Source organism: Rhinolophus sinicus, chromosome X (genome assembly GCF_036562045.2).
Source record: "Rhinolophus sinicus isolate RSC01 chromosome X, ASM3656204v1, whole genome shotgun sequence".
Lineage (NCBI taxonomy): Eukaryota > Metazoa > Chordata > Mammalia > Chiroptera > Rhinolophidae > Rhinolophus > Rhinolophus sinicus.
The window spans coordinates 15490758-15516844 of record NC_133768.1 but is presented as its reverse complement, the minus strand read 5'-3'; the positions used below and the strand labels follow the sequence as shown (position 1 = coordinate 15516844).

The 26087-nt window shown below is 33.8% G+C and overlaps 1 protein-coding gene across 8 annotated transcripts in view; it reads left to right on the top strand.

The window, feature by feature from the left end:
- The window catches only part of RPS6KA3 (ribosomal protein S6 kinase A3), a 112813-nt gene that overhangs the window by 57882 nt on the left and 28844 nt on the right, over positions 1 to 26087 (top strand). For all 8 annotated transcript variants that reach the window (XM_074324161.1, XM_019755409.2, XM_019755407.2 and 5 more), the window contains 9 exons: positions 6832 to 6912; positions 7705 to 7784; positions 8391 to 8497; positions 11858 to 11895; positions 12120 to 12262; positions 12456 to 12526; positions 22730 to 22818; positions 23021 to 23085; positions 23164 to 23266. In XM_074324161.1, the coding sequence (XP_074180262.1) occupies positions 6832 to 6912; positions 7705 to 7784; positions 8391 to 8497; positions 11858 to 11895; positions 12120 to 12262; positions 12456 to 12526; positions 22730 to 22818; positions 23021 to 23085; positions 23164 to 23266 (777 nt within the window). The remainder of the gene's footprint in view (positions 1 to 6831; positions 6913 to 7704; positions 7785 to 8390; positions 8498 to 11857; positions 11896 to 12119; positions 12263 to 12455; positions 12527 to 22729; positions 22819 to 23020; positions 23086 to 23163; positions 23267 to 26087) is intronic.

Here is a 26087-nt window from a genome sequence, read left to right as displayed (position 1 = left end):
TAACCTAGTTGTTTTATGTATTGATTCCTAACACCGTTTTTTTTTTCCCTCTTCAATGTACCTGCAATTTCTAGAGTTTCTTAAATATTCTGAAATGAACATTGGTGATGATCATTTATTATTTCTGATGTTATTCTTCCCAATTAGTCACTCACTCTGGATATTATCATCATTCCAACAAACTTCACCTTCCTCTATAAATATCCTTTCTCTTGCTCCCTTCCCAAATGTATTCTGTTTCTTTCCTATCCAGTCTCTACCCCCTGGCATACTACTCAGCTTGATTCTTGCTAGGTCCAGGGAATTAAATTATATCCATAGTGGCCTACTTTATATCACTACTTTTATAACTTTATATTCATGAATTCCATCTTATAAAACTGCATAGATAGAACTTATATAAGGGAATTCATTTGCAAAATCAATAAAAGTAGTTTGTTTTCATGTATTCAACAGAATTTGTGTTGTGCATAATATATGTAAAGGAAACTGAAACTCCGAGAAACCTAAAAGACACCAGGAAAGGAAATAAATTCCCAATTCCTTTTAGGAAAGGCTAATTGTTGTTAAGCATCTCAGTATTCCTCTAGTCATCTAATTAGCTCCATATCCTCAAGATTCCAGTTCCATTTTCCTTGAAATAGTCAAAATTTCATTTGAAAAACATACACCTCAAAGAGTATTCTAAAAAAGAAGAATGAGAAAATAACAAGCTTCATCAGATTTAAAGCTTATTTAAAGTAGTAATAATTTAGTGTGTTATTGGGGAGAGTAATACAGGCATACAAATCAGTGGAACAAAACAGTGCAAAAGTATTATATATTTAATTTTAATGTATTTGTTACAAAACTGTTGAGTATTTCCTGTGCTGTATGACAAAGCAGGTATACAAAACAATGGGAACTTAAATAATGATTTCATAAATTTTGTCTGAAATGCTTCTGAGCAACCAGGAAATCACAGTCTTGTTTTAAACCCTGTATGATAATAAACAACAATCTAACTGAATTTTACAACTTAACACATCTAGAAAATTTGTGAAGAGATATTGAGCAAATTACAAACAAATTAACAATGTGAAATATTTTAGTCTTTCATATAATGAAAAAATACTATGAATAGGTAATCAGGGAATTATTCACCTCAAATATTACAAAATATCAATATAAGGAATAGATTAAAGGGCTCTTACTAGCCAAAGCTAGGACAATTTGAACATTTCAATAAATAATGATAGTGATAGATTACAACCCTCTGAATAAAATAAGAATCCATGAGTTAATCCATAAATTAATTAATGGGGACCAGGGGAAAGCACTTCCTTACAGTAGAATTCCAACTTATAAATGTAAAAGGAATGATTGAGTTAAGAGTTCCTAAGAAATAACATTACAACATCCACCTAAAAGATTTCAGAATAAATTTTATGCAAGAGAATAAAAGAAATAATCTTTGGAAAAATGTTTTATTTTGCTGATAAAGTAATGCATATAAAATGAGTTATTTTGTATGATGGCAACATAAATTGGAAAGCAGTTTTGCAATAAGTACAAAGAGCCATTATTGCTGCTAAATTAACCTGAGGAAATAATCTCAAGAAGGAGATTATGCACTTTAAAATTCTCATTGTAACATTATTTATAATATCGAGAATTTAGAAGTCACATAAATATTGAGAAATAGAGGAATGTTTAGAAAATTATGGGATACCACTTAATAGGATATTATTTAAATGAAATATTTCAGATATAATCACAAAAATGAACTTAATTGAAAATATGTGAACCATTATAACAGATTTTACTACCATAGTACGTGAAATTACATAGATATAAGCTGTAAAAGAGATCATAATAAAGTGAAAATATTTGATTTATTGGAATTGTAAGCTGCTGGATAATTCTTAATGTGTTCTTAAATTTAATTTTTATCTTTGGCCAAGTAATATGTGTATGGAGCCTTATAAAATAGCAATGCTTTACCTAGCCTCCTCCCTATAATGATTCTTGACACCCAAAGACAATGAGTTTCATCTCTTTAGCTGCTGCTGCGGCCATTTACTTCCCCATTCAGTACTCTTTTTCTTTTTAATTAAAGTTTATTGGGCTGACAATTGTTAGTAAAGTTACATAGATTTCAGGTGTACAATTCTGTAATACATTATCTATAAATCCCATTGTGTGTTCATCACCCAGAGTCAGTTCTCCTTCCATCACCATATATTCGATCCCTTTTACCCTCATCTACCACCCTCCCCCCCGCCACTCTCTGGCAACCACTAAACTATTGTCTGTGTCTATGAGTTTTTGTTCCTTTATTTGTTTGTCTTGTTCCTTTGTTGTTTTCAGTTTTATATACCATGTATCAGTGAAATCATATGGTTCTCTCAATACTCTTATATTGCAATTCTTTGATTGTTTTCATTTGGAGACATAATCTGTTGACTTCCTAACATGGAAGATGAGGATGTAGTTCTCTTATACTACCTACACACAGTTTCCCTTTTCATGTTTTGTTTTCATTGTTACAGCTTTATAAAAATTGTTCTTAACTGAGCCAAAGAGTATGCTGCAGTCACATTTCCTTCACACCTTTGCTGTATTAGATCTCCTTTTCTGTATTCTGTATCTACCTTTTTCTCAGTTTGCTTTCTCGTTTTGGTGGAACACATCTTCTAGTAGCTACCTCAGAAAGGATGAATGGATGGTAAATTTTGGTGACCTTGCTTGTCTGAAATGCCTTTATTCTGCCACCCTCACTTAAATTTATAATTTGGCTGGGCATAAAATTCTAGGTCAGAAATAATTTTCCCTCAGATGTTTGAAGGCATTGTTTCCATTGTCTTTCAGTTTCCTGTGTTGCAATTATGAATTTATTGCCATTCTGATTCCCAGTCCTTTGTGTGTAAGCTGCTTTTCCGCTTTTGACATCTTTAAAATCAATCTACTCTTTATCCCTGGTGTTCTGAAATTTGTATAGTGGTATTTCTGATTGTGGGTTTTTTAAATTCATCATACTAAGTATGGGATGGTCTCTTTCAATCTAGAAACTCATTTCTTCAGTTTTGGGAAAGTATTCTAACTCTTCTACTGACCTTTTTATTTCTATCATACTTTGTAATTTCCTAGTTTTCCTTGTTCTCTAATTATTACATTTTTTTAAAAAAAAATTGTATTATGGAAAGTGTCAAACATTTACAGAAAGAAAGAGAAGAGTACAGAGAATCCCCATATACCCTTCTCTCTGCTTCAACATTTTTCAAAACATGATCAGTCTTTTTTATCTGTGTTCTGCCCCTTTGCCTCTTGATATTTTAAAGCAAATCCTAGACATTGTATAATTTCTTCCACAAATATTTTAGTATGTATCTTAAAAGAAATAATACAACTCTATCATATACCTAAAAATTAATATACAGATACCCAATCAGTGTTCAAATTTCCAGTTGTCCCTATTATTATAATTCACTTTCTTTCTGCAATTTGTTTGAATTGGAACCCATATAAGGTCTATAATTTGCAATTGGTTGATATCGCTTTATGGCTTTTTATCTATGTTCTCTGTCCATTTCTTTTGTTTTTTTCCTGTGTAGTTTATTTGTTGAAGATACTGATTCCTTCTTCCCTACCTCTTTTAAAGCTTCTTATTTCATGGGTGCCATGTGGTCTTTGCTCTCTCAGTGGATTATAAATTACAAAGTTGATTTTTACGTTTTCTTCTGTTTTTACATTGTCTCTCTTTGCTTTATTCCTTTTTTTTTTTTTTGTCCTATTTATTCTGATAACTGTTTCTCGTGTTTAGAGCCTTTCCTCAAATGCCTGGGGATCCTTTGCTATCTTTTCCTCATTTAAGAGTGAGGGACCCAAAAAGCTGATTGGAAAGGGTTTTGTGACAAGCGTTTGCTTATTACTCACTGACTTCCTTCCCTTAGGCTTAGATTTTAGCTTTCTCTGATCTGCCGTGTGAGTGAGTTACCACTTACTCATCTTCTTCTGCTACTGCTTCCTCTCCTGTTCTGTCCTTGTGAGCTTATGCATAATTTTTCCATTACTGTAATTTCAGTGGGGCTTTAGAAGAAAGTAAAACATCCATGTTTAACCAGAAGTCTCTTTCCATTTTGAAGTTCCTATTAATACAAAAATATGGTCAAATAGAAGTCAATAGCATTAGGTGGGGTTTGTGGGGACTTTTGTCCTAACGAAGTAGTTTATGGGCATAAAAGGTTTTGTAAACCATTACTTAAAACAGTTTCTTAATACATTGCCCTAGAAACAAACAGCATTTCTTCTTGTTCACTCTCATGTTCAAGTCAAGGAGGGTTTAAAATCTAATAACTAGTATATAAGAAAAATTATTTCAGAATAATGTAGTTGTTTTGCCAACATGAGTCAGCATTAACAAATTCTGTAATATTTTAGGGTTTAGAGTTTAACCAATATGATACATGCCTTTTTATGACCCATTATATCCTAATCAAAATTCCTGATTATAGGATGATTTATATTTGTCATGTAGTCTTTGCATAAGTATAAGAAACGATTAGAATTATTACACAGTTCTATCTCAGACAACATGAAGGAATTCTTTTGAGTGAATCTCACTGCTCATTTTCAACTAAAAGTTTCATCAGCATTACATATAAGGAAACTATCTCACAAGATAATAGAAAGAAAATCACCTCTCATTTTAGAGAGAAGGAAGCAGGAAATCCCTGAGCAGTAAAAGGATTTGACCAACGTAACTCATCTAAGTTATTAGCATGGCTACCAAACTATAGCTTTTGACTCCCATTGTGGTAGAATAATAGAAGTGGGATATACTATTATATACTAGAAGTAAATATATTATTGACGGATAATTTTATGGCTTCTGAACAGAGAAGTGATTTTTAAATGATGAGCTTTGTAAGGTTTGTGTAATTATTGAAAGAGGTAGAAATTTAAGGTAATAGGAATCTAATCCCAGATTGTATGGGTAGCAATGGAAAAAGGGCAGATTTGGGCTAGACTGGCACAGAGTTATCAGCAGGCCTAGGTGATAAACCTCATCACATAAATAATCGAAAGGGCCTGTTGGATATAAGATACCAGAATTGTAGTGATAGGACAATATAATGAAATCAGAGATTGATACACCCACTGGACAAGTCAGTTAAAAAGAGCTGCATAGACATTGAGAGCAAGCGATTCCTACTCCTGGTTTGACTCTTTTCAGTCACTGGCACCAAAACCTCCCAGTTTGAAGTGGAAAACTGATAGAATGGAAAGCAGGATTTTAATTTTTTTTTTTAGCTACCTTGTTTATTTTTCCCCAGAGGTCTTATTTCTGTGTTTTAAATATCTGTGGTCACCTTACATTGAAAAAAGAACCAAGTCATCTTTCTCTCTGTCCCCACCCTCCACCCAAAAAGACTCTCTTTACCATTCTTTCTATTTAATCTTTGGCACAACCATTCAGTCATTCTGGCCTGAAAAATAGAAGTTATTTGTGACTTATCCTTTTTATCCTTTTTATTATGCAACAGAAAAAAATTAAAACTCTAATGAATGATCATTTTCACCTCTTAAATCCATTGAGCTACCAACACAATTAGAGTATATCTCAGAATGTATTCTAATCATTTATTTACTTGTTTGTCATTCCAACCAGCTTATGAGCTTCTTGAAGATTATTTTATTTGTATTTGTCCCATAGTGCCTAGCACATAGAGTTTGCTCAGGAAATATTTGGTTGGTAAAAGAGAGCTTTGTCTATGGGGTCAAACACCAATTCTTCCTGGCATTCCAAATTGTCAAGAGTCTGGATCCTCCCTACTTCACCTCTCCACTTTCCACACCGATTTGGTTCCTTCCTGCTTATCATGCATGCCTCCATGTCCTTTCTTGTGCTGGTACTTCATACTTTGACTTTTCTTCTCTAGGCCCGATCCTTCCCACCCATCTAAATTCTGCTCTACAAGTCCCTAACCCCACCTCTTCCCTCTAGCCTTCCTATGCAGGTAGAACTGATCTTTCCTTTCTCTGAATTCCTGTACTACTTATTGTTGGTAATCAATCATTTTCTCTCTCTATCATATTCATGGTGCTATCGCTACCATTTAACTGAATATCTCTTATATAAAATAGAAAGGATCTGGGATGTACGAACTTTACCTCAAATGGTAACACAGCCCCCAAAGGTACAGTGGTGTGTCCGCAATTTGTAGATGACAAGTACCTGAGGCTCAGAGTTTAAGTAACTTGCTCAAGGTTATACAGACCTGAATCCAGGTCTTTCTAACTCCAAAAAGCCTTTGCTCTTTTGGCTATACCACTGTATTTCCTCCCCCACTCCCTCTCCTCCTCCTCTCAAGCAGATCTTTTGGGGTATATCCATTCTTTCCCACGTCTGCCATGTTTCACAGATGCTTAATGAATGTTTGTTGAATTGAGTTGATAAGAGTATTGAAACCTATTCCATTTTTTTGGTTTTAATATTGGGATGCCTTGTTTTTAAAAAGTTGCTCTTTTTTGGCCATTTTTCATTAGTTAATCATTTTGATTAAAATACTTGTAAATTTGATGTTAAAGCCAATATCTAATATGTACTCTATTTATTTTTTAACTTAAAGCACAGATTTTATAAATATGTACATTTTCTTCTGGTTATATAATTTAGTAAAAATATAGTTATTAATTTTGAAAATTTAAGAGTAATATGTATAAAAATATAAATTAATATTTTTATACATATAAGCAAAATTTTATTGAAAATAGGCACCAAAGATATTTTGTTTTAAAGATTGTCTCTGAAAGCTATTGCAGTGTAGCCACATGTGCAATATTTTATAGTTCGAGACCGTGTTCGGACAAAAATGGAGCGTGATATCTTGGTAGAAGTTAATCATCCTTTCATTGTCAAGTTGCATTATGGTAAGTAAGTTATGAACCACCTCCCACCTCATTCCTTCACCTCATCCCCCACTCCTTTGAGTACGTTCAGATATACTAATATGTATAAATATGTATTTGTGTATATTTATGTGTGTTTAACAGATGCATAAAGTCATGGAAATTAAACCATTACTTCTTAGACTTTAGAAGCTTTTATCACATTTAGCTTATGTTTCTTTTAAACATAGTTTCTGAGTGGTAGCCTTAAGAACAGGTAATCATTTTTATTATGTTAATTAATAATAATGTGCCAGCATTTTATAGTCCGTATGTGTTAGCCCAACTTAAAAGAAAGATCCCTAATGTCCTGAAATTTTTATCACCTTTCTTTTCCCAGAGACATATGTGCTTTTTCTCAGTGGGTAAACGTGTGGTGATTCTTATTACATGTAATTAAAGCTACCCAACCCACATTTTTTCTGTAGTTGAGTGACATAGTTTTTGTATTTAGTTTCATGTTTAAGTAAGTCTTTTTCTGTTGGGAATTTTTCTTATTGATCACATGTTTAAGAACTATTGTATTCCTGAGAGACTATTGCCTGAAGAAAATCTAATGTTCTAGTGGTTCCATAATAAGAAGCACTGCATTTAACATTTCCACATGGGAACTAAGAGAAATCAGTGGTTATCTTCTAAATAAAAATCAGTTTGGATCTATGATGTAATTATTAATTTGCTAAAAATAATATTCATTTGTGAATGTTGACCTAATGTAAACCTAAGAAAATAAACTATGGTGAATTAATCGAAAATTTTCGTTTCTTCATTCAGCTTTTCAAACTGAAGGGAAGTTGTATCTTATTTTGGATTTTCTCAGGGGAGGAGATTTGTTTACACGCTTATCCAAAGAGGTATATAATTAATCTTTATTTTTAGTCTATTTATGCTCATCCTGTTTCAACTAAAGCTTTGTTATGTTTCAATATTATGCTTATCATATTTTCTCTAGAGGCACAAGATTACATTGAAGAATCAGAGCCAAAAAGAGTTCTTTTCCTACCTTTTGAATTTATTCTAAAAGTAGGACTTTAAATTGATTAACTATCTTTGTCTTTAGTCCTACTTCTTTTAGTTATAGTTTTGTATTTTTTTCAGAAGTATTACTATATTAACAAGATATCCTTAAGGAATTGGTAGTGGAAATTCAGCATGCATTTTAAAGATCACTTTTCATTTCTAAGATGTTGCTGTGTTGGGGCAGCCATGGCACAGTCTAAATATAGTTGTTAACAAAATGTAACATGATTTACTCCACAGTGCCTATTTAGCATTTAGTAAATGATTAGTTGACTGATTTGATCATTTTTGCAAATTTCTTTCATAAGTAAATTGTGGATAAAACTGCATATAATAGCATATTTATAATTTTTTGAATAATTTGAACTCTAGGGTGGAACTTTAAATAAAAATTACAGATACAAAAAGAAAATACAGAAAAATTATTACTTTATTTTTAGGTGATGTTCACAGAAGAAGATGTCAAATTCTACTTGGCTGAGCTTGCGCTTGCTTTAGACCATCTACATAGCCTGGGAATAATCTATAGAGACTTAAAACCAGAAAAGTAAGGAATCATGCTACTAAGTTGAATACAATGTAATATCATTATTTTGGAGGTAATAAAAAATAAAATTACTTCATAGAACTATCCCAAGCATTGCATTAACATGACTGCTTCACATTTCTCCTAACACTATGTATTCTCATACTTTTAAATATCTGTTAAAATTTCTGTTAATGTTATCTTGCTTTGATTTGCATTCTTTAATTTATAATGACGTTGAAATCGATGTTCATTTGTTAATTGACAATTTGTATTTTTGTGTGATTTTTCTGTTCATGGCCTTTGCTCATTTTTCTTTTGGAATGTTATTTTTTTCTCCATTGTTTCGTAAAAGACCTTTACAAATTAAGAATTTAACCATTTAACATACATTGCAAGTACATTTTTCTAGTTTGTCTTTTAATTTTAACTTTATGTTATTTTAACCTACACAAGTATTTTTTAAAAACTTTTTTAATTAGGGAATATTGGGGAACAGTGTGTTTCTCCAGGGCCCATCACCTCCAAGTAGGTGTCCTTCCATCTAGTTGTGGAGGGCGCAGCTCAGCTCCAAGTCCAGTCGCCGTGTTCAGTCTTTAGCTGCAGGGGGCACAGCCCACCATCCCATGTGGGAGTCAAACTGGTAACCTTGTTGTTGAGAGCCGGCGCTCTAAACAACTGAGCCATCTGGCTGCCCCCTACACAAGTATTTTTTTTCTCAGTCAGATCTATGAATCTTTTCTTTTGTGATTTATTCCATGACTTTTATTCTTAGAACGCTTAGAACGTCTTTTCCAATCCCGTGATCAGATATTTTTCTTCTAATTTTATGGTTTCTTTTTATATTTTAACTACATCTGGAAATTTTTTGGTATGAAGTATGGCAAAGAGCTAATGCTTTCCTCCGAATACCATTTATTGAAAATTTTCTTCACATGATTTCAAATTTTGAGTGTAAGTTGAGCAAATTCCCATTACTTTGATAATAGCAATTATCAAGAAGCTAATATTATTTAAATTCTACACACATCTGTGTTTTAATTTGTCAGTGTTTACCACTTTGAGTAAGAAAGGTATTTTTTTCCCTTTTTTAAGGATATAAACAAGAGCCATGCTCTAACAAGAATTTTTTTAAACAGCTTTATTGAGATGTAATACACATACCATAAACTACTACTTAAAGTGCAAAATTCAGTGATTTTCAGTATATTCACAGAATTTTGCAACCATTGTCTTTATCAAGAATTTGGATATTACTGCCATTAAAATGTTACATACAAAATGTAAATAGTATATTACAATAGCAAATAGAAAAAACACTCCTTTGGAATCCTATTAAGTGATCATTTACAAATTGTTATGCTTTCACATTCTATGTTTTTCATATATTTTGTTTTTGGATAAACAAATTCATATGGTTCTATTTCTATTCCCCAGATAATTACTGAGTTTTTCTTTTCATTTTCCCAATTTCTAACTATTACATAAAATATAATTCCAGGTGAGAACAAATATTCAAACATATATAATTCTTAGAAGTATTTATTTAACCATCACAATGGTATTTATTTAACCATTGTGTTAGCATTGGTCATAAAATTATGATTAAAGCATGAGCCCTGTCTCAAAGGTCGAATAAGATAAAATGTAGGTAAGATTGCTTAGAGTGAGATCTTTCACATACATGTCTAGATAACGCTATTAAATTGAAATAACTTTAATTGTTAAATAATCCAAGTAAAAACCCTTATATAGAACCTAGAAGAAATTTAAGTCTTTAGACCAATTGTTTTATGCACTGTAAGGGATTTTCCAGATACTTTTAAGCTAGAATTCTGTTATAATAAGTATAGCTAAAAATAATAATTAATAGTTGAAAGAGAACTTTGCTTATTTAGAATAATAGTTGACCTTTAAAAGATAAAGGATGCGCATGGTTATCTTAAAAGAACGCCTTAATTAGAAGGCATAAGTAATAATATCCTTTTAGCCATGTTTTCTTTTTCTCTCAAAATTATCAAGAATGATTTGAGGTTTGTTTTGTTTTTAGAAGTACCTTTCATGTATTTATTAGACGGGAGGGTGATTTCCACCATACCTAATAATTCCCTTTATATTCCCTAAGTGTATTTGTCTGCTTCATAATTAAGCATAATCAAGATTAGTATTTTTTTCATAATAAGTCCCTTGTTAAGAAGAGACCTGAAAAATACGCCCCTACTGAATTACCCACAGTGGTAAACTTGATTGTAATCATAGTTGAATTGATGGTATAGGAAGCTTGGTAATATTTTTGACATAGTAAAATTTTATTATAACAAAATTTGGCTTGCACATTTTTTAGTTAGAATTAAAAGTAAGGAAATGTCTATGTTATGGAATAGCTTTGAATGTAAATGAAACAGTTTATTATTTGATTTTTCAAGTCAGTATATTAAAATACCTATCCAGTAATACAATTATTGGCTTACAGCTTAGTACTTACCCCTTTCTATAGCTCCTTAATTAATGATGTTACTCTCCACTCATGTATCTGCTAAAGCTAGAAACTTGAGTGTCTTCTCTATTAGTTCTTCTTTATCATGACCCATATCTAAGAAATCACTAAATACCCTTTAAAATTGCAGCTATGATTATCAGTACCCTCCATGCATATAAACCTTTTATCGTCTTCATTGCCCATGAGAAGAAGCCCAAACTATTTGGAATGCCCTGTTGGCCCTTTGTAGATTGGCCTCATTATTCAATACATTTCTTATTTGTCTGTGCTATGCCAGGGACTGAGCTACAAGATGAATAAGGTCAAACCCTCTCTAGGAGCTCACAGTTGACTAAGAGAAAACACTGGAGCATGTGTACAGGGAAGGGATGGGTCAATGAAAGCAAGGAGTGTGGTGAGGAAGGTGTGTTGAAGAGAAGAGGATTGTGTAGGTCATGTCAGAAAAAAAGCTAGGAAAGAATGATTGAGTTAGATGCCTTAAAAATGACCAGAATGACAACTCTACCACATTCGACTTAAATATTTGGACCCTCTGTCTATTCTGCAAGTACTAAGGAGTTTAGTGAAACCACCTCTGCAGAAAGGCATTAAAAAGAACAACTTAGAGAGTATATAGGTTTTGGTTCTTTTCCTAATAGGTTTCAAATGCCCCTGGCTCATTAATACAAGATTATAAGGCTTTGCCTTTGGGGTTTGTCATATGTGTGTGTCCAAAAAAATTTTCTTTCCTCCTTTATCTTTGCCTTCTTATTCACTGTCTAAAGCAATATTTTAGAATGAATGTGGTGATCTGATGCTTAACAAAGTCATTTCAGTTTTAGCTTCTATAAATCTCTAGTGAGTTGAAAAGATTTTCTGACTTTGTCTTTTTTTTCTTTCAGCATACTTCTTGATGAAGAAGGTCACATCAAATTAACAGGTGAAAATTCTCATTTTATTAAAATGAGAATAAATACTCTCTATAAATTCTCTCTATATAAATTTCCTTTAAGGTTGATCATGGTACAAATAATGAGTAACACATTGTTTGTGTTAAAATCTTGATTAGAATTTTTAATAATAAATGTAAATATTGGAGCTCAAAATTTAAACTTTGTGCAAATTATTGTAGGATATTTACGATTCAGTATTTATTTTTGGCAGATTTTGGCCTAAGTAAAGAGTCTATTGACCATGAAAAGAAGGCATATTCTTTTTGTGGAACTGTGGAATATATGGCTCCAGAAGTAGTTAATCGTCGAGGTCATACTCAGAGTGCGGACTGGTGGTCTTTTGGTGTGTTAATGGTAAGGTTTGGGGCGTTTTGTTTTTTGTTTTGTTTTTGAGAAGTTCAATAATGAATGTAGTAGAAATATAAATCACTTGTTTTATTATGTAGCAATTTTAGAAGATTTCATTGTAATTAAGACGATGCTTTCTTACCTTCTGACATTGAGATTTTATACTTACTAATACCTCTGATTATTTGCCTTTTTGTAGTTTGAGATGCTCACTGGTACACTACCTTTCCAAGGAAAAGATCGAAAAGAAACAATGACTATGATCCTTAAGTAAGTACTCCCTAGTGGATATGTTTTAATGAGATTTCAAAATAAATGCTCAAACTAAAAAAACAAACAAAAAACCCCCAGATTTTTGGAGTGTTGGCTGTAGTATAAAAAATAACTAAGAAATTCATCAATATTATAACATCACTATTATGTAGTTTAAATATGAACAAACCCCATAGATTGAGAGTACTCATTATTTCATGTTAACAGTGAAATATTGAAAGCTTTGCCATAGAGACTTGGCATATGACAAGGATGCCCATGATCCCATTTCTGTTCACACTATCCTGGAGGTACTAGCAAGTACAGTAAGGCAAGCAAAAGAAATAAGGTTTAAGGTTTTAAAACGTTTAACATTTAAGGAAGAAATGTAATTGTCACTATTTAGATAACATGATTGTGACTGTAGAAAATCCAAATTTTCATATAAAATCTTGGAGTTAATAAAAGTTTAGCAAAGTTGCTTTATAAAAGGTCAATAAATAAAATATGTTTTTGATTATTAGTTTCAGGTATACAAAACAACATAGTGATTAGACATTTACACCCCTCACAAAGTGATAACCCCCCCCAATCTACTACCCCTCTGACATTGCACATACCTGTTACAATACCATTGACTATATTCTCTATGCTGTACTTTATATCCGTGACTATCTATTTTTTTAATTGTAGTTGACAGTATTATTTTATATTAATTCCAGGTGTACAGTGTAGTGGTTAGGCAGCTATATAATTTATGAAGTGATCCCCACAATAAGTCTAGTACCCATCTGACACTACATAGTTTTTACAATATTAGTGACTGTATTCCCCATACTGTATTTCACATTCCCATGACTATTTTGTAACTACCAATTTGTACTTCCTAATCCCTTCACCTTTCTTACCTATACCCCAACCCTCCTCCCTTCTAGCAACCATCAGTTTGTTCTCTGTATCTACGAGTCTATTTCTGTTTTGTTTGTTCACTTATTCTGTTCTTTAGATTCCACATATAACTATGTGAAATAAGTCAGACTGAGAAAGACAAATAAAATCTAGTTCATGCCTGTATACTAGCAACAGAAAAATTGAATTTTCAAAAATGGTACTGTTTACAATAGTATAGAAAATATCAAATACCTAGGGATAAATCTAGCAAAAGTTATATAAGAACTCTATATAAAAAAAAAAGAACTCTATACAGAAAACTAAAAAATTTTATTTAAAAATATTTTTAAACACCAAAATAACATGGAAGGTTGTACCATAATCATATTATGACAGACCCAGTGTTGTAAAAATGTTGGTTCTATAGATCAGTGTTATCTAATAGAAATATAATATGAGCCACACATATAATTTTAGATTTTCTAGTAGCAACATTAAAAAAGTAAGAAGAAACAGTTAAAAGTAATTGTACAGTCATGCACCCTATAACGATGTTTCAGTCGATGACAGACCACATATGTGACGGTGGTCCCATAAGATCATAATGGAGGTGAAAAAGTCTTACTGCCTAATGACATCATAGCCATTATAACTTTGTAGTGACATCATAACCATTGTAACGTCATAGTGCAATGCATTACTCAGGTGTTTGTGGTGATGCTGGTGTAAACAAACCTACTGGGCTGTAATTCATATAAAAGTATGGCACATACAATTATGTACACTACATACTTACCACTGTGTTACAGTTGCCTACAGTATTCAGTAGAATAACATACTGTACAGGTTTGTAGCCTAGGAGCAATAGGTTATGCCATACAGCCTAGGTGTGCAGTAGGCTCTACCATCTAGGTTTGTAAATGCACTGTATGATGTTTGCACAATGCTGAAATCACCTAATGATACATTTCTCAGAACATATCCCTGTTAAGTGGCACATGACTATAATATACTTTATTTAACTCATTACATCCAAGACATTATCATTTCAACATGTAATCAACGTTAAAAAATGATTATTGACATCTGATACATTATTTTTTCCATACTTATTTGAAACTCAGTGTGCATTTTACACTTAAAATTTGGGCTAGCCACATTTCAAGTGCTCAGTGGCTGTATGTGGCCAGTGGCTACCTAATTGTACAGCATAATAATAGTTTCAATGCAAATCAAATTTAAATCCTTACAAGGTTTTTGTGTGGAACTTGATAAAGTCTGACATGATAATAGAAAGGACCAAGAATAGCTAAAACACTTTGAAGAAGATCAAGATAGAAAGACTGGCTTTACCAAGTATCAAGTTTTACTGTAACTATGATTAGGATAATATAGCATTGAAACAACTATTCTACTTGTGCAGTAGAATAGAGAACCTGGTAATAAACCTATACATATATGGACAATTGATTTGCGACCATTGGACATTGCAGAGCAGTAGAGAAAGAACAGCCTTTTTAAATAAATCATGCTGGAAAAATTGGTATTCATGTAGAAAAAGACAAAATTCCTATCTCACACCATACACAAAAGTTATTTCCAAGTATATTACGTGTGTGTGTGTATATATGTGTGTGTGTGTGTGTGTGTATATATATATATATATACACACACACACACACGTAATATATACATACATATATATATATATATATATATATATATATATATATATATATATATATATATATATATATACACACACACATATATAAAGGCAAAAAAGATTCTAAAAGAGTACAGGAGAATATCTTCATGACCTTGGTTAGGAAAAGTAGTCTTTGGACACAAAAAGCACTAGCTATAAAGGAAAAGACTGATAAATTATTACTACATTAAAATTATTAACTTTTTCTCATCAAAAGATTCCATTAAGAAAGAGTAAAAGAAGAAATTTGCAACACATATAACCAACAAAGGGCTTGTATCCAGAATATATCAAGAATTCCAGTCTACCAGTAGGAAAACGACAGCCCAATAGAAACATGGATAGGGGACATAGGGACTTCACCAAAGAGGATATTCAATGGCCAATAATCTTGTAAAAAGACGCTCACCCTCATTAATCAGAAAAGACAAATAAAACCACAAGCTACAACTGTATACCCACCAGAATGACTGACAGTACTAAGTGCTGACAGGATGTGGAGCAGTGGCAACTTTCATGCGTAGCTGGAAGGAATATAAATACTCATATAACCACTTTGGAAAGGAGTTTTTGGCATTGTCTTCTAAAATCCGATATATGTATACCCTCATCCAATAATCCCACTTTTAGGCATGCACCCAATTTATAAGCACATCAAGAAGCAAGTACAAAGATGTTTGTAGCAGCATTATTTATAATAGTCAAAAAGTGGAAGTTGGATCATTAGCAGTAGAATGGATTAATAAATTATGGTATATTTTTATAGTGGAATAAAATGGATTGACAGACTATCTGTAAATATTTTAGACATAGTCTCTGTCACATATTATTTATTGTTTGTTTCCAATACTTTAAAAATGTAAAAACCATTCTTAGCTCAAAAGCCATACAAAAACAGGCTGAGGTCTTTGGCCCATGGGTGTAGTGTGCCATACAGCAAAGAAAATGAACAAATCACAGTTATGTGCAACAGCTTGGGTAAATCTCACAAGAATGTTGAGCAAAGGCAGTTCAGATAGAAAAGAATGAGTACTGTATGATTCTATTTATAAAGTTTTAAAAGCGGACAAACGAAAGCATGGTTTTTAGCGTCCATATTTAGATCACAAAAGCCTGAGGCAAAATTAGTAAGTGGTTACATTGGATGAGGGGTTCTGGCAATATTATATTTCTTGGTCAGATGACTATTCACTTTGTGGTAAATCATTGAACTGTGTACTTTGGTTTTGGGATGTTTTGTTTTGTTTTTTGTTTTTGCACTTTGTTTTTCTTCACAATAAAAAAGGTTAAAAACTATTTGCTATATAAGTGAATATTCACTGAACCATCATCACTCCATCTACTCTAGCCCCTTCCTTTCAGCTAACAAACACACTCTGGTACTGGGGGGAAAGGATCACCTTTTCTTTGACCTGGCCTTCCTTTCAACTTTCTGCACCATCTTCCTGCATCCTTTTAACACAAAGCCTCTTTGAAGAGTGGTCTTTCATTTTTTTGGCTGCTTTTATCCCACAGCCTGTTTGTCATTCATTCCCACCACTCTATTGAAACTTCTCTCACTGTTGTCATCAGTGATCTCCTGGTTGCTTAAACCAGTGGCAGATTGTTAGAAAATTGACTCTCAGACATTTGTTCACACAATTCATTCAACAGATGATTGAGGTCTTGCTGCATGTACATAGGATGCAGTATGAACAAGACTGACAAGATCTTCTGTGGTCTCACAGAGCTTGCATTCTAGTGGAGGAGACCAGGAATTCATATTTAAACAAATAAATATAATTATTTCAGGTAGTAATAGGAGCAACAGAGATAATAAACCAGGGTATTTTTTATTTTTTTAGTTTTAGGTGTACAAAATAATGTAATAGTTAGACATTTACACCCCTCACAAAGTGATACCCCCCAATCTACTGCCCCTCTGACATTGAATATAGCTGTTACAGTTCCACTGACTCTATTCCCTATGCTGTACTCCACATCCCATGAATATATATATACATATATATATGTATATATATGTGTGTGTGTGTATGTATATATGTATGTATGTATGTGTATGTATATATATGTGTGTGTGTATATATATATATATATATATATATACACACACACACACACACATACACACACCGTGTTTCCCCGAAAATAAGACCTAGCCAGACAATCAGCTCTAATGCGTCTTTTGGAGCAAAAATTAATATAAGACCAGGTCTTATTTTACTATAATATAAGACCAGGTCTAATATAATATAATATAATATAATATAATATAATATAATATAATATAATTAATATAATAGCAGGTCTTATATTAATTTTTGCTCCAAAAGACGCATTAGAGCTGATTGTCTGGCAAGGTCTTATTTTCAGGGAAGCACGATGTGTGTGTGTGTATGTATAGCTCACATTCAGTGTTATTCTACTTCAGCTTCAGGTGTACAGCGCACTGGCATCTACACAGTCTATGAAACGTTCTCCCTAAAAAGTCCAGTACTCACCTGACATCCTATATAATCTTTATAGCATTATTGATCATATTCCACAAACTGTATTTCATGGATGGGAAACCAGGGGATTCTTGAAGTGTGAGGCCCGGGGCAGGGGCAGGAGCCATTTTAGATGGGACAGTTAAGGAAGGTCTGACACTGTCAGCCCCTCTTACCCCCCTTAGCTTTTCCTGATCTCATCAGCTTCTCCTACCTCTCTAAGCATTCCTCTTTTAGTCTCTTTTGCTTGACCATTCCTCCTCTGCCTTCTTTTCTCTCTCTAATTATGAAAATTTTCAAATGTAAATTCACAACAATGGAGTATTATAGTAAACACACATATACCAATCACCCAGATTCAAGTCATCAAGATTTTACCACATTTGCTCCATTTTATTCCCTTTTCTTCTAATTTACTGAAATATTTTAAGCATTTCAGACATGTCATTTCTCACCTACTTCAGTTTGTATCAGTAAAAAGTATGGATGCTTTCTTACATAATGTCGCGCAGGGTGACAGGCGGGGTTTCTGGTCCCGCTCACCACATAAGAACGCAGGATATGGTGAGGCCAAAAAGGAACACCCACGGAGCCATAGGTAAGGGAGTCACACCACTATAGTCTCGCTGGCAGCTGGGTTGGAGACACAGGAAGCAGGAGCCACACTGTCTGCAACCTGCTGTCCACTTCTCTGCAACCCGCACTCCGCCGTCCTAACTGCAATCCGCGCTTGCCAGCCCAGCCACCATCTTCTTGCTAGCCCCCATTTTTTTTGTTAGCGTAGCCACAGCAGTTATATTAGTGGCCAATGGCTCACTGGTTACAGCTGACGGCCAACTAGCCACAGCTGATGGCCATGCAATCACAGTTGATGGTCGTTTACTACCTGAGCCAGCACTTTTCTATGTGAGGCCGAGAGCCTGGAAACTGCTCTCTGGGGCTCTGTCCCCACACATAACCACATTTAACAAAACTAGTAATAATGCTTAGGTATCATCTAATACTAGTCTTTAACCAGAGTTTTCAGATTTTCTCCAAAGTGGTATTTTTACAGTCCTGAAAGTCTGCACATTTCATTTGGTTGTATTTCTTTTTTTTTTTGGCTTGTTTTGTTTTTTTAGTTGTATTTCTCATACAAGAACAGAAGCTTCTGTTCATCTAGAACAGTCTATCTTGTATTTCTCCTGCCATTTGCTTGTAGAAACCAGTCAGTCAGTTTATAATTCCACTTTCTGAATTTATCTTGTTGAAAGATGAGACCACCTCTCAATAGCTGAAAAAAAGCATAAAGCTGATTCTATTGCTTACTACAGTAAGAGAGAGCAATGCTGATCCTGTAGAAGCTCTCCAAGCAGAGAAGACCACTGTTCTTATATAGGCTTTGGGGGAAGGGTGGAGTTCAACAATTGGCAGCTTTTCAGAGTCATAAGTGGATTGACATCATCTGTAAGAGTATGGTTACTTGGGTGGGACTGTTGTTGATAAGTTGGCATTCAGGTGTGGTTAGTGGAGGCAGCCCATTCTTGTTTGGCTAATTTTCATGAATGAAGAGCTGTTATTGATTGGTTGGTTTGCAAAAAAAAGCAAACTATGTTCACTTACGCAAGTTGTCTTTGATCAATTGACTGGATTTAAAACCAGTTCTGGTGGCTCTCTTGTTACCATGGTTGCATAACAATTAGTCTTTTGCTAGAAGTGTGGAATTTTTTTATTCTCCTTGTGATATTATTCCTTTATCCTATTTTTGGTTAAATGTATTTGGCAATTTTTCATAGTTCTTGCTGTTGCACTCTATTGCAACACGTCAGGAGGCTTACTTTACAACACCTGGTTGTGAGGTCTTGTGATTACAGCTGATCCCTCCATTGTAAAGTTCCCTGTCTTGCATCTATTGGTTTCATCCACTGATAATCATTACTTGAAACAATTATTTTACTAGGGATTCAAAAATGGTGATTTTTTGTTACTGTTATTCCTTCTTCATTCGTTGTCTGATATTTTCCAAAACAATGTACTTTCCCTCGTCAACTAGGGCTATTTAGTTACCTTGAAATAAGGCTCAAACAAGAAGGGCAGAATAAATGCTTAATTCTTAATTATTTCCTATTGTCAGAGCCCTAGTTACTTCCAGTAGGGGTGGTGTCCAATGAGTTGAGTTTTTATGTTAGTTTTGACTTTTTCTTTTTTTTTTTTACTATAATGAGCTCATGGGATTTAATAATCAGTGTGATTGGACCAATTGCATTCATTGTTTTTAATGCCTGAATTGCCCTTTTTCTGATCACCTTTTAAATGTTCTTGTTCCCCAGGGTTCCATCTCTGATATGCTTTCTTCCCCTCTGTGCTCACTTTCCTGGCTGACCTCTTACTCTCAACATTTTAATTATTCCCATATCACTCTTTCTTACCTTAACTTACCAGACACCAGACCAATATTTCCATTTATTCACCTGCCTGGCTCTCCCAAAACGTATGACGTGCATGACTTAATACTTTTAAACTAAATTTTTCTCTACCTGCCATTCTTTTCCTCTTCTTGTATTCCCAATTAGCAGCATTTCTGTGCAGCCTCTTTCCAAAGCCAGAAACCTGAAAATCATTCTTGATTACTCTCTCTTGCATATGCAGGTATTCACCACTTTCTGTCAGAAATATCTCAGTGTCCCAGCCTTTCTTCTTCATTGCACTGTTTACAGTTCTCAGAGCATGGTGAGCTCCTACCCACACTACTGGGCCAAGCTCCTAAGTAGAATGCTTACAACCCACCACTGTTTCCCACTCCAGATCATTTTATAATGCCCTTGGAAGTACCTTCTTGAAAATAAATCTGGTCATGTTAGTCCACTGTTTAAAGACTTCTGCTATATCCCTGTTACCTAATATAGCACTGTTTCCCCAGGTTTGTTCAACAGGACATTAATTCTACAAAGTGTTAATAGGTTAATAGGTATTCTCTGAGAAAAAGCTGCTGGAAACAAATGTTTAGAAAAATACCGATTTCTTTACTCTAGATTTCTCAGCCTTTTATTTATTTATTTTTTTTTTTATTTTTTTTTATATATTTTTTTTCATTTTAAATACCTTTTTATTTATTTAATCTTTGGAGCCACAGAAATAAATTAGAAAAAACAGGTATAACTGATATTGTGTTAAATCTCACAATTATTTTTTTATTTTGTTTTCACTAATGGGACTTTCCCTTTGTTCTTTTTTTTTTTTTTCTATATATATATATATTTTTTTTAATTAATTAGTTTCAGGTGCACAAGACAAAGCAAAACTTAGATGTTTATCATTTATATCCCTCACACTGTGTGAACCCCCCTGCCCCCATCCACTATCCCTCTGTACGTTCCCAAAACCTCTCACCTTCCCTTATCCCCCGCCCCTCTAGCAACCCTCTGTCTCAGCCTTTTAAATGCAATGTGTTTTTTTCTCCAGCAGGGAGGTATAATAGATAGCATTCTACAAACTCATTAGATCATGACATATTTTTTGTTGCCTTTAAGTATCTAGAGAGATTAATGTTATTCAGTAAAATGTTGGGGAGATACTGGCCAAATGAATAAATTCCCAATCCTTAGATTGCATTTAAGGCCTTTCGCAATCTCCTGTGTTAAATTAGATAACCCTTTAGCACTCTTCCATATGTCCTTCTGAATTTGTCTCTTAATGTACCAGGGTTATCTGTATCCATCTTCCCTACTGATTGTGGGGGGCTGTCTTTGTATCCTCAGCGCTAAGCAATGTCTAGCACATAGTAGCTCCATAACAACACACTGAATAATAAATGGATCTATTTCTGAAATATAAATTTCTCTGCCAGCCATTTTGCCCTGCTCTGTTATTATTTTCATACTTACAGGATCATTGGTTTCCTTGATTTGTAGGTTGAGAAAAAGAATAAAATTACATATTAGAGCTGCAACAGACCTTCAAGCTCATCCAGGCCAGTGGTTTTCAGACTATGTGCCACAGACTCTTAGATATTCCACAGACCCGTTTCCCACCAGCTCTTCTTCCCTGCAGGGCTATTAAAGGGGATGGAAGGGAAAAATAAGCATATGAAGGACATGTTCTTTTAGCAGTTTTAAATGTTGGATTTCTTAAATTCCTTTTGAAAAATGGTTCCAAGGCTCCAGTTTGAGAACCACTGATCTAACATCCAATCCCCTTGCTTACGAAGAATAAGTGGTAATAGGCCCAAGGAGATTGGGTTTCCCAAGTTCACAAAGTTCTTAGTAAAACAGCCAGAACTAAGACTCAGGTGATCTTACTCTGACAGTAGTGCTATTTGCAAAATTCTGAAAAATGAAAAAGTTCATGAGAAGATTACCTGAAACCTATGTAACTTTACTAACAATTGTCACACCAATAAACTGTTTAAAAAATTACAGACTAAAATTACATTATTATGTGTTCACACCAAAACCTATACACAGATGTTCATAGCAGCTTTGTTTGTAACAGCCCCAAACTGGACACAATCCAGATGTCTTTTGACAGGCAAAGGAATAAACTGGTACATCCCTGCTATGGAGTAACACTGATTAACAATAAAAAGTAATGAACTGTTGATACACACAACTTAGATGAATCTCAAGGGAATTAATGCTGAGTGAAAAGAGGTTAACCTACTATATGATTCCATTTACGTAACATTCTTAAAATGACAAAATTATAGAAATGAAGACTAGAATAGTGGTTGCCAGAGGTTAGGAGTTGGGAAGGGAGGCAGCTGGGTGTGGTTATAAAGGGGCAACATACAGGATCCTGGTGATGATGAAATGTTCAGTATCTTTACTGTGGATACAGGAACCTACGCGTGTGATAAAATGGCGTAGAACTAAGCACGCACACGCACAGATGCACACATACACTAGTTAAAACTGGAGACATCTGAATGTGATTGGTGGGTTGTATCAATATCCTGGTTGTGATAGTGTACTATATAGTTTTTTAAGATGTGACCTTTGGTGAAAATGGGTAAAGGGTATGCAGGATCTCTGTATTCTTACAGTTAGTGTGAATCCACAATTATTTTAAAATAAAAAATTTAATTAAAAAAAAAATTTAAATAAAATACAAATACCTCCAGAAAATAAAATGTTATTCTGTGGGTTTTTTATTTAGAGCCAAACTTGGGATGCCTCAGTTTTTGAGTCCTGAAGCCCAGAGTCTTTTACGAATGCTTTTCAAACGAAATCCTGCAAACAGATTAGGTAAATTTTTTCTTTCGTTTCTTTTGTGTGTTTGTTGGTGTTTGGGTTTATTTTTTTTCGGGGCGGGGGGAAGATGGATATTTGTTTTTGTTGTGGGATTATGAAATATTAGGACAAATGTTCAAGCAAAGATTAATACACAACATGTATTCCTCCTTGAAATAAAATTACCATTTAATCAAAATTAGTTAATTTTTCATAGGTGCAGGACCAGATGGAGTTGAAGAAATCAAAAGACATTTATTTTTCTCAACAATAGACTGGAATGTAAGTATAGAATGGAAACTTGCTTGAATTTTTAAAAAATAATTAACACATGTCTAAGTCTCTCTTTTTTTACTCCAGAAACTATACAGAAGAGAAATTCATCCACCTTTTAAACCTGCAACTGGCAGGCCTGAAGACACATTCTATTTTGATCCTGAGTTTACTGCAAAAACTCCCAAAGGTAAGGGAAAAACATGAAAACCCAAATACAAGACTATATTTTCCTGTTCAGTCAGAAAATCTTTTCTAGTACAACTCTTTATGCTATCCTCATATCTCCCCTTCATGCTCTATTCCTGCCACAATACCTAGATAATTAGTAAATCCTTTAAAGTAATTTATAGCAGTTAAGATTCTTGTTAAATCTTTTAGCAAATTATGTTGTGCCTTAAACTTTGATACTATTTATGTGGAAAAATTATTTGGTTGTGCATTTATTTACCTGCAGCTGTTTTTCCATGAAATACTCCAGTATAAATAGTTCTCTTTAAAACTCTTCTATTAGGTGGTATTCTGGAAGTACTCATAAAGTTCAAATCCCAAGCATACCTTAAACTTTACATGAGGTATAGTAACTTCAAAATGACTCATATCCTGTATCATGCTTTATCCTAAAATTGTATAAGCAGTGACTATTATACAGAAGTAATCTTTGAAATGATAACCTGTATTTCATAATATACATAATGGTGTGTTTTTCACTCTAATGCTCTCATTTAGGTGTACCAGACCCCAGGTTTCTCATTGACAAGCAAATAAATAGAAAATGTACTTACATATATTTTCCATAGAGTACATCATTCAAACTTTACTATAAAGCTTTCCAGCCAAAATCTTCACAGTCTATGTTAAGCATTGGTAGCTGTTTATAACTTTTATAAGACAGCCTTAGAAATTTGAATTAACATATGAACAAAATTTTATCAAATACATGGACAGTGATATGCATGGATTTGATTATATATATAGTGATGTTTTACTTTGCTTTCTCCATACAATTTGTCCCGATCCGGGGAAAATCTCAGACTATAGTACTGCTATATTGTATTATGTCCGGGTATTGTATTAGGAGAAGTCTTCAGTATAATACTGTGACATTGATTTTTTTTAAATTAAAGTTTATTGGGGTGACAATTGTTAATAAAGTTGCATAGATTTCAGGTGTACAATTCTGTATTACATTATCTATATCTCACATTCTTTGTTCACCACCCAGAGTCAGTTCTCTTTCCATCACCATATATTAGACCCCGTTTACCCTCTTCTAGAGCTCCCCTACCCCCTTACCCTCTGGTAACCCCTAAACTATTGTCTGTGTCTATGAGTTTTTGTTTCTCATTTGTTTGTCTTGTTCTTTTGTTGTTTTTGGTTTATATACCACATATCAGTGAAATCAATTGGTTCTCTGCTTTTTCTGTCTGACTTATTTCACTTAACATTATAATCTCAAGATCCATCCATGTTGTCACACATAGTACTATTTCATCTTTTCTTACCGCCGAATAGTATTCCATTGTGTATATATACCACAACTTCTTTATCCATTCATCTATCGAAGGACATTTTGGTTGTTTCCATGTCTTGGCCAACATAATCAAAGCTGCAATGAACATTGGAGCACACGTGTCTTTATGGATAAATGTTTTCAGAGCATTTGGGTAGATACCCAGGAGAGGGATTGCTGGGTCATACGGTACTTCTATTCGTAATTTTTTGAGCAACCTCCACACTGCCTTCCATAACGGCTGCACCAGTCTGCATTCCCACCAACAGTGTATGAGGGTTCCTTTTTCTCCACAGCCTCTCCAACACTTGTTACTATTTGTCTTGTTGATGATAGCCATTCTGACTGGGGTGAGGTGATATCTCATTGTGGTTTTTATTTGCGTTTCACTGATGATTAGTGATGTTGAGCATTTTTTCATATGTCTATTTGCCTTTTGTATGTCCTCTTTGGAGAAATATCTCTTCAGGTCCTCTGCCCATTTTTCAGTTGGGCTGTTTGTTTTTTTGTTGTTGAGTTGCATGAGTTCCCTGTATATTTTGGATATTAGCCCCTTGTTGGAGGCGCTGTTTGCAAAAATCTTATCCCATTCAGTTGGCTGCCTCTTTATTTTGTCGATGGTTTCTTTTGCTGTGCAGAAGCTTTTAAGTTTCATATAGTCCCATTCATTTATTTTAGCTTTTACTTCCATTGCCTTTAGAGTCAAATTCATAAAATGCTCTTTGAACCCAAGGCCTATAAGTTTAGTACCTATGTTTTCTTCTATGCAGTTTATTGTGTCAGGTCATATGCTTAGGTCTTTGATCCATTTTGAATTAATTTTGGTACATGGTCACAGATAGCAGTCCAGTTTCATTCTTTTGCACCTGGCTTTCCAATTCTCCCAGCACCATTTGTTGAACAGGCTGTCTTTTCTCCATTGTATGTTTTCGGCTTCTTTGTCAAAAATTGTCTGTCCATATTTGTGTGGGTTTATTTCTGGGTTCTCAATTCTATTCCATTGGTCTGTGTGTCTGTTTTTCTGCCAATACCATGCTGTTTTGATTATTGTTACCCTGTAGTGCAAGCTAAAGTCAGGGAGTGTGATACCTCCAGCATTGTTCTTTTTTCTTAAGATTGCTTTGGCTATTCGGGGTTTTTTGTGGTTCCATACAAATCTGATGATTTTTTATTCTATTTCTTTAAAAAATGCCGTTGGGATTTTGATGGGGATTACATTAAATCTACATATTGCTTTGGGTAATATGGCCATTTTAACTATGTTGATTCTTCCAATCCATGAGCATGGAATGTCTTTCCATTTCTTCATGTCTTCTTCAGTTTCTTTTTAAAATGTCTCATTAGTTTTCAGCATATAGGTCTTTCACATCCTTGGTTAAGTTTATTCCAAGGTTTTTATTCTTTTTGTTGCAATTCCACAAGGAATTTTTTTTTTCTTTTACTGAGATTTCATTGTTAGTATATAGGAATGTGATGGACTTTTGTACATTGATTTTGT